The sequence below is a fragment of the Cryptotermes secundus genome, unplaced genomic scaffold, assembly GCF_002891405.2.
Source record: "Cryptotermes secundus unplaced genomic scaffold, Csec_1.0 scaffold925, whole genome shotgun sequence".
Classification (NCBI taxonomy): Eukaryota; Metazoa; Arthropoda; class Insecta; order Blattodea; family Kalotermitidae; genus Cryptotermes; species Cryptotermes secundus.
The window spans coordinates 589,604-599,663 of record NW_019733333.1 but is presented as its reverse complement, the minus strand read 5'-3'; the positions used below and the strand labels follow the sequence as shown (position 1 = coordinate 599,663).

General features: G+C 39.1%; 1 protein-coding gene across 1 annotated transcript in view; it reads right to left on the bottom strand.

The window, feature by feature from the left end:
* LOC111868086 (E3 ubiquitin-protein ligase MYCBP2) overlaps positions 1-10,060 on the bottom strand; it is a gene marked incomplete at its 3' end in the record, with an annotated part of 282,453 nt that overhangs the window by 210,629 nt on the left and 61,764 nt on the right. Inside the window, 4 exon segments of the mRNA XM_033752918.1 lie at positions 1,649-1,829; positions 3,906-3,997; positions 5,815-5,949; positions 6,840-6,967. Of these exon segments, the coding sequence (XP_033608809.1) occupies positions 1,649-1,829; positions 3,906-3,997; positions 5,815-5,949; positions 6,840-6,967 (536 nt within the window).

Here is a 10,060-nt window from a genome sequence, read left to right as displayed (position 1 = left end):
CCAATCTTAATTCCACCAACTTTTCCATCATCATAATCACCCGGGGTAGGTACAATAGGCCAGTCAGTGGGTGCCAGGCCAAGTGGACCCAGCTAGACTCCACCCCCACTTGCGAATTAAAAAAAAAATAGTTAGTATAAGGAGATGCACTACTGCCTTGTAAGAGCAGGCAAACAAGAAGTCCAAAAATATTGTGAGAATGCTATTTTAATCATATATTATAATTCATTGTTGAAAGTGAATATACAGTTTGCAAACAAATATAAATCACAGATACTTCTGGACAAATAGAATAAGCAATGTACTGATTAACAGGTTTACATTAATTAAGATGAATTAGCACCCCTTGTCTTGGTTCAGTTCACTCAACACTGCAAAGCATAAATATAATGACTGCCTTTATATACTATATGTAGTTGTAATAGGGTAACTTGTTCTCTAGACTTCACTTCTTTGAGCTGTAGAGAAGTGTATTATCAAACACAAGTCTAATAAGAATNTGTATTGTTTCTTTGTGGCTTTCTTTATCTATGTCATTGTTTTCCTCTAATATAGTGTTTATTATGTTTATCTGTTTGTGAATTATCTAATGCTACTGCCATGGCTCATGCTAGCATTGAATAACAGGATGAATAATGAACTGCAAAGATTTGGAAGGAAGCTGTCATGGTTTAAATGAGGCACTATTCTGAAATCTGCCTGGAGGAACTGAGGAAAACCACAAACAATAACAGTCAAGATAGTCAAGGAACAGGCTAAGATTCGAAAAGGATGGCTCCTCAATTCAACAATATTATATTTGAGCATCCTGTTACATTGGTATATCACTCACTCATTCATCTCTGTCTTTAATGCAACTTAAAACTGTTCACAGTCTCTCTTTAATTTATAAGAACATTAAAATCACATCAGTTGCTACATGTTTTGGCCTTACTTGGCCATCTTCGGCCAACTGTTAAATTTTTTAAACCATCACATTGCAATGGGTCTTAAGTCAATATATTTCCATGCTACTGCATATAATTGTTCACATTAAAATGTATTTGAGAATAAAACTCTCTCCAGTCTGCGTTATTTTCCTTTCATGGCATCCACGTTTGTGCCCCCTTCATTTCTGTGTTCTCACTAATTGGGCGTATGTCACTTGTATCAATTCAAATCACAAGGGATTCTACTCAAACCAACTTGCTCAGTCAAAATTTCTAAGTATGAAACATGGTTATTACATGTTTATAACATAAACAGAGTTCACCTGTAATTTTCTAGTCTCTGAACACCATTGCACTTACATATTAAGAAGCACTATACCTTGATCAGCACAGCACTTTCAAAAGAAAACAATATCTCTGAAGAACTTCCAAATCAAAGTGCTAAATGTCCGAACTTACACTCACAAATCATCCTACCATTCAATACCACATAACCTACACATCTGAAATAGTTCAATCAATCAATAAGTCAATCGGTCAATCAGTCAATCAATCAACCAATACAATCAAATGATCAACCAGTCTCAATTTCTGAGACACTATATGAAATTTTCTTTTCAGATGGGAAAGATGCTGAAAACAAGCATTAATATTCTCATGCACAACTTTTATGTTACACTTTATGAACTTCATTATACCATTACTTTGTTATAACTTACTCTACTGACAGCACGAGAAAATTCACGACTCAGGATGTAAACTGGTTCTGAGTGATCAGTCTGTCTGTTTGGTGTCTGGTTCTCAGGTGTTACCACTCTGTACAACAGCTGAGGAATCTGGCCTGCATTCACATCAGTTCCATTGTTTGACTTCTTGGATGACTTGAAGTAGAACACAACTCTATAAAAGGAATGCAAATGTAATATCAACTTTGTTCCCATTCATCAAAAGTTTTTAATATCAATATCTATATAAATAAAAATGTAAATGTTAATTTGTTCAGGATCCTAAATCTCTGAAAGTTCTTCACCGATTGCTTCGAAATGTTGACACAACGTTGCATTCGAATGTGCACGTGTTTTTATATACCTATTATATAGATGTCACACCTGTGACAGGTAAAAACATGCTTCTTTTGAAAAACAGAATTGGAATTTGGAATTCAGAAGAGTCACCCCTATGGAAACACTAGAACAGACCGTTGCATAGGAAGTAACAATAGCAATACTGTATTGAATCTCCACGGTTATGACGAATACATGGAGTGTTCCCACAGAGACAATGCAATAACAATGGGTCATTGCGTAGGAATCGTGGAATCAACAAAGCAGCGTTTCCGCGGTTATGACAAAGGCTCATTTGCATAGCAGCGGCCGACTGTATAAAAGGGGGCTGAATTCATTTGCCCAGTCAGCCTTGGAATAGCTGCCACTGAAGAAGGTTGGAACCTAGACGCCAAGAGATACAGAAGTATTGGGCGAGAGATTGTGTAACCAGTAACTCTAATACTGCAAGTGGTGATAATTGTAAAGTGTGCAAGTGAATTACAATAAAGATTTGCTATAATTAATACGGCATAAAGTTATTTGTAGCGTGACATACCCAAACACGCTACATGCATTACTGACGCGTGCAACACGTCACATCCACATCAAATTCGTGCATTGTTTGCAATCATATTGACCGCCTGCTCTCCTTCATCTCCAACAGAGTTATGGGAGAAATATAAATCGCACATGACTGAAGATATTTTCTGTCGAATACGCAAGGAAAATTCCAATATGAACATGGATTTCACAGCAGAAATCTGCAACGAAGCGTTGATAATGATTGAAGATTTGTGCTTAGAAATCGCGAACAAAGTTCTCAATCAATTGGGAATGCCATCACCGAACTGATCTGCTGCTGCTTCATTCAATGTAGAATTGCGTCATGAACAAAATTACAACACGGGTGATCTTATGTCGTATGTGCAATCAAATATTCCTAAGCTAAGGCTTGAGCAATAAGGCATTTACGATCAAATAATGCAAACTGTCAATAACGGGGTCGCAGAATTCTTCTTCTTAGATGCGCCAGGAGGAACTGGTAAAACGTTCCTAATTAGATTGATTCTGGCAGCAATTCGATCCCAAAATGACATAGCCTTAGCTCTTGTGTCGTCCGGAATAGCTGTGACATTGCTACCAGGTGGAAGAGCTGCTCATTCTGCTTTGAAATTGCCATTGAACATGCAATTCATTGAAACTCCCACGTGCAACATTTCCAAAGCATCAGGCATGGGAAGGGTATTGCAGAAATGCAAATTTATTGTTTTGGATGAATGCACAATGCGCACAAAAAATCGCTCGAGGCTCTTCATCAATCATTGCAAGATTGGTGTGGAAACATCAGACCATTTGGGAAAGCATTAATATTGCTTGCAGGAGATTTCAGGCAAACATTACCTGTAATTCCTCGATCAACAACAGCGGACGAAATAAATGTTTGCCTGAAATACTCTACTTTGTGGCATCACATAAAGACGTTAAAATTAACTACAAATATGTGTGTCCAGCTGCAAAACGATCGATCAGCTGAGATATTCTCGCATCAATTGCTGGAAATTGGGAACGGAAAGGTGCCGGTTGATCTGACCTCAGGACGAATTTCATTGCCTCATAACTTCTGCAATTTAGTGACATCAAAAGAAGAATTGGTTGAAAAAGAATTTCCCAATTCAAACCAATTATAAGAATCACGATTGGCTGAGTGAACGAGCTATTCTTGTGGCCAAGAACAAAGACGTCTATGAACTTAACAATATCATTCAGTCTAACATTCACTGTGAGGCAGTCACATAGCAGTCCGTCGACACTGTTGTGGAAGCAGATGAAGCAGTTAATTATCCAACAAAATTTTTGAATTCACTCAATCTGCCACAGCAACGCGTGACCGGGTACAGCTAGTATGGAATATAAATAAAAAGAAACTTACTGGTCTTCAGTAGTAACCATGCCCTGTCCGCTGGAGCCACAGTCACTTGATGGACCACTCACTCTAGCCCAAGCAACATACCATCTGTTTGCCTACAGAATAACAGAAACAGAAAAGAGAAATTATGGCTACAAGGGAATCTGTCCCTTAAGGTAAAGCAGCCAGAATATGAAGCTGAAATCTGACCTCAATGCCCTCTCGATATCAAGAACCTTCACTCCCTCTTAAATCTTCAGAGTATGGTGCAAATTTCAAATCAGATTTAGACATGTGCCATAATCTTTTAATAAACAGAACGAAAACAAATCAAACAAACAAGAACTCTGTAATTTGTCTGCAAGCAGAATGGCCTGGTCCACTGTGTTTCTTCCATATATTAAATTGTAACAAAACCCAGAGGTTCAAATTGTCATTATGTCTACCAGAGCCAGCTCCATTTATCCCTCATCCTCACAACCAAGAACCTTAAGATACATCTCAATGTTATACTCAAATCTCTTTCTCTATCTTCCAAATACAGTATGTGCCAAAATATTCAGTACTGAAATGAAAAGATGAACAATATTACCTCGTTGTCATCTGTGAGTTTATTTTTCGTGAAAGAAACTAACATACACACTATTAGCATGTTGATTTACCATGGTATTTGTAATGCAAGTTTTTGAAGTGTGCACCGCTTCACTGTAGACAGTGTTCATATCGTTCATGCAGATTCTCAATCATATCCCAGAACAAAAATTGCTGCAGACTCCTGCAAAAGGAGACGATTTGCCTGCATAATGCAGGCACAGTTCTTGGCGGATCTTCACAGTTGAACACGCTCTCCTTTAACATTCCCCATAAGTATGCATCAGGTTGTGTAAGATCAGGGGTACAGTTCTTGGCGGATCTTCATAGTTGAACAAACTCTCCTTTAACATTCCCCACAAGTAGACATCAGGTGGTATAAGATCAGGGGAATGGGACGGGTATGGGAAGTAAGTACCATGTGAAATGATTCGTCCTGGAAAGTTTTCCTGCAGCATGGCTAGAACTTCTCGAGCGGTATGGCTGGTTTCCCTGTCCTGTTGATACCACTGTCTATTCATGTGAAGGCCCCTTGCATGACAGAACCTTCTCAAATCCTGAAGAAATGGTCCAATCACCATGTCCCTGTAGTGTTCTTGGGTGATGGTAAGAGCACTGTCTTCCTCATTCTCTTCTGTCGAAACAGTTACTGGTCGACCAGACTTCCCCTTCCGTTGACATAGTAAACTACCAGAACAGCGAAATTTCATAACAATAGACAGCATAACTGTGTTACTTGGTGCCGTCTTATTAAATCTCTCTTGGAATTGTTCTGTCACCTTTTTCAAACTTGGTCCCCCTTCATGACCACTTCTGTACGAGCGGAAATAATACTCAAATATGAATACTTCTTCCTCCGTCAAGAGACCCATTTTCAACAATTGCACAATACAACTTCCTTTTCACTACTGGGAACACATGCGGCTGGAGCTATGCCTCGTCGACAAATGCACATGCCTGTTCGAGATGCGCGAGTTTCAGTACTACATTTTTGGCACATACTGTAGTTTCCTCATCAAACTTCTGTATGCTGTCCTTTTTACCCCCAGATTAGCCATATGCTGAGTCCATCATGATTTTCTACAATTCACTATGTTCCCAATTATGTAATATACTAAATTTTTATTTTTCTTATGTTCAAATGTTTTCCTGACTGCTATGTTTCCAAATACAATCTAAGTACTTCCCTTACAGTAAGAGACCATGGCACATACCCATACAAAACAATTCCATTCTGCCTAATAGTAGGAATTCACAAACTTACTATTCATAAAAAAAAAATATTATTTATTTAAAGAAAAAGAACACTTTAAACCAAAATGCTACTAAAACTGTCACTCACCTGTAAAGGTACAGGTTCCTCAAACAGCATTGGATACTTCTGACGAGGTCCACACTCATATGGAACTTCCTCAGTCTCTGCCAGCATCTCTCCATCAGTTTCCTGCTCTCCGCCATCAACACCAATGTCAAACAACTGAAAAAGGACATGTTTCAGCTGCCATAATTTAAAAAAAAATTCTCTAATGGGTCTGCACCATATTCAAAATTCTTGTGTGATGGAAGCTTCTATATACAAAGAGAAAGTTAAAGTGATGGTAGCATTTTTCTGACAGCATAAGAAGTGTAAAGTTATAATCTAATGCACAGAAGACATCACAGCATTTGATATAGTGAAAGAGGGAGTGTGCAGAAAACCCCAATAACATACAAATTGAACACACTGTATACTCAAAATTATCAGTACTAATGAAGGGGAAAAGATGCAAAGACAATCCAAATTTTTGTTGTGATGATGAGGCTATGGTTACTGTTGAATACAGAATTCTGAATGTACCCACTGTGACCAATTTGTTTAATTATCCCAGAAACCAATAAGCCTTATGAAAAAAGGGTTGTCACCATCAGCATCTGCAAGGGTTGAGCTTGTCAGCCCATTCCATCCTTAAACATTGGGCCATGTTCTTCTTGGTCTTACATGTATAAAATGTAATTATAAAGTGTATACCTCTTCATATTTATGCTCATGATTTTACAGATCATTTCAGATCTGAAGATACCATACAGCTAAACCCAATTAAATCAAAGCGGAAGATATCAAAAGTCTAGGTTCCATATCGAGTTTTAAATTAATAAAGATCAATCCTTTGGTTCTTCTGAAAAGAAAGTGACAAGGTAAGTATGTGCATATTGTCTGATATCTCCTGATACATTCACATATTAATTAGGACATAAACCAATCTCTTGTTATTTATATTTAAATATATTTTCAATGGATTATATATAAACCAAGGTCCACAAAACCCCTGAAGTAAAAGAATTTTCAGTTAAACAAAGCTTAAATATAGAAATCTTATCAGCAGGCACCTTAATTTTCCCTGTGTACTCTCCACGACCTCCAAAAAGGCCAAAACCTCCTAGAAGGATGTCAGTATCTGCCATGAATCTAATTGCTTCTATGGAATGTCCAGAATAGCCCCAGCCTCCTCCATGACCTGCAGTAAAACAATAAAAAATTAGAAGTACACTGGCAAATTTAATGTAATTAAAAACTCGCATAATATTTCATGTAGGTGTAAAAATTTGTTATGAGGAAAAGAATGTTGAATGACCCTGGATCTGAGCTGCAGAAGTAGGTGAACAGTAATTTGTCCTCTTTCTCTTTCTCTTCCTTCCCCTACCTTCCCATCTAGACAACACACAACAGAGTAAAGAAACACTATGAGGAGCTTCACAGTTCTTAACATTCCCCTAATATTATTAGGATAATTAAATCAAGGATGAAATAGGTGGGATGTAGTATGAATAGGCGAACATAGAAATGCATACAAAGCTTTTATTGGATAACCTTAATTCAAGAGACCGTTTGGGAGACATGGGCATAAATGATAGGAAAATACTGAATTCATTCATATTCACCTTACCGTAACCCATACTCTCTGTATGTCTTACAGGAAAGCTAAGAGAAAGAATAACAACAATTCTGTGAGTCACTGTGTGCCCATTAATTGCAGGATTTCTTCAATGAAAGTACTTGTTCTAGAAACGTTATGTTGACATCAATTAAGATAGTAACTCAGAAGTTTTCGTTTCTGAGTTGGCAAGTTATTTAGCTTAAGAAGATACTGTGCAAGATATTTCTAACTGAGGGGAGGGATTCTTGGAAGACAGACTGGCATAGCATCCATAAACTGCTGCATCCTAGATCTCTGCATCTAATTATTATGAACATTCATGTATGTATGTATGTATGTATGAGTGGTGTAGCAGTGTATGAAGGGTTGCTTGAAAATAATGTTTTAATGGGCAAGTGGAATACGAATAAGAATTGTATACAATGCTTGAATCTTGGAACAGAAGTATGCCAAGACCTTAGCTTGGCTAATGAGATAATAAAGTTATTAAAGAAAGATATGGATCTGATACAGCGTATGCTAACATAAGTACAACTCGAGATCATACGAATGCAGATCGGTACAATATGAATGGAAATATAAGTAATGAATGGAAGATAGTAAAAGACAACAAGAAATGGAAAAGTAACAAGCGGAATGATGCAGGTAAAACACAACAAATAACTACAACTGTAAAACAGTTTGCAGTGCTCAGTGAAATAACCAGCGACTGTGATCGACAGAAGCAGTTACAAGGAGTAAATATTAAACAGAGAGCTAGAAATAAAAAGGAATTAGGGGAAAATAAATTCATTTTAATGGGGGACAGTCATATAAAAGGATATGTGTCCGAAATATTGAACCAAGTGGACAGGAAATTTGAGGTTATGGGCATGGTGATGCCAGGAGCAAGAATACAAAATACTGTGCAACTGTGCTTGTTGACATGTTTTATATTCGGTGCCGGTGGCACATTTATGAATATTCTAAAGAAACGCAAATGTATATGTACGTGGTGTGTTCAAAAAGTATCAAACCTCTGGTCGGCAGAAATACATTTATTGATTTGGAGGTACAAAACCCTAATCCTCTTCAAAGTAGTCTCCTTGGTAATGCACACACTTCTCCCAGCGCTTCCGCCATTGTTGGAAACACTTCTGGAACACGTCTTTTGGAATGGTGATCAACCGGGCCATCACATTCCGCATGATGTCTTCTCTTGACTCAAATCGGGTTCCTTTCAGCGGCATTTTCAGCTTGGGAAATAGCCAAAAGTCACACGGAGCCATGTCAGGGGAGTAGGGAGCCTGACGAACCGCAGGGATGTTATGTTTGGCGACGAAAGTCTGAATCAGATGTGCAGAATGGGCGGGTGCGTTATCATGATGGAGCTGCCAAGTTTTTTCTGCCCACAGATCTAGTCGTTTGCGCCGCACAGCATCATGAAGGCTGTGAAGGACCTCCTGGTTGTATTCCTTTGTGATGGTTTGGCCTTGTGGTGCATACTCATGATGCATAACCCCACGGGAGTCGAAGAAAACGGCCAACATGACCTTGACATTGCAGTGGACCTGCCATGCTTTTTTTGGCCTCGGGGATGTCGGATGTCTCCAATGTGACGACTTCATCTTGGTTTCCGGGTCGTACCCATAAACCAACGACTCATCGCCTGTGATCACGGTGTTCTGAAAGTTTGGGTTACTATTTGCATTGTCCAGCATGTCCTGTGCAATTTCCAGAAGGTGTTGCTTCTGCTCCATTGTTAGCAGTTTCGGTGCAAATTTCGCGGACACCCTCCTCATGCCCAAATCCTCGGTCAAAATTGAATGTATTGATCCAATGCTTACCCCCTATCTCATTCACAAGTTCTCAGACTGTGATACGACGGTCCTCCATGACCAAAGTCTGCACTTGCTCAATGACATTCTCATTTCAGCTTGTTGAGGGTCTGCCTGAACGCGGTTCGCTGTCCACTGATGTGCGGCCACCTTTGAAGTGGCTGTACCACTCCTTTATCCGTGAGTTGCTCATGGCATCGTCCCCGAAAGCCTGTTGAATCTTGCGAATGGTTTCCACTTGGGTATCGCCAAGCTTTTGGCAAAATTTGATGCAATATCGCTGCTCATGTTGTCCCGTCATTTTACACCTTACTGGAATCCGACAAGCGCTCACTACACGTCCTCACTCATAGGCCAACTGCCAGCGACTGACGCTTTCTGCGGGCGTGAAAAAATTCATGACTGCGCATGAATGTCCCCTCCACATCTCCACCGAAGGGAGTCTCAAGCGCTTCATTGATTTAAGTGGGAAAAAAAGAAGGTTCAATACTTTTTGAACACACCACGTATGCATTTATGTATGTAACAGGAAGTTAATTCCCTGACTAGGGATGATATGGTGATACTATGGGGAGGCTCAAATAATGTTGCAAAAAATGAAACTTAGAAACTTAACCTTTAAGTGCCGAAGTGCCCCGTTTGTGCCAGTCATGAGTAAGGTCGTCATGGCCAAAGTGCCCCGTTTGTGCCAGTCAGGCATTTAAACTCAGCTAGTGGAAGAGCGCGCACACACCACTAGTGGAAGCACATGCACAGTCCTAACTCTTTATTTTTAAATGTAGTAATTACCAGACAGACTTGAGTAAAACCCTAATAGCGGAATTAAACTGATACCTAAATGAACAACAGCAAATAA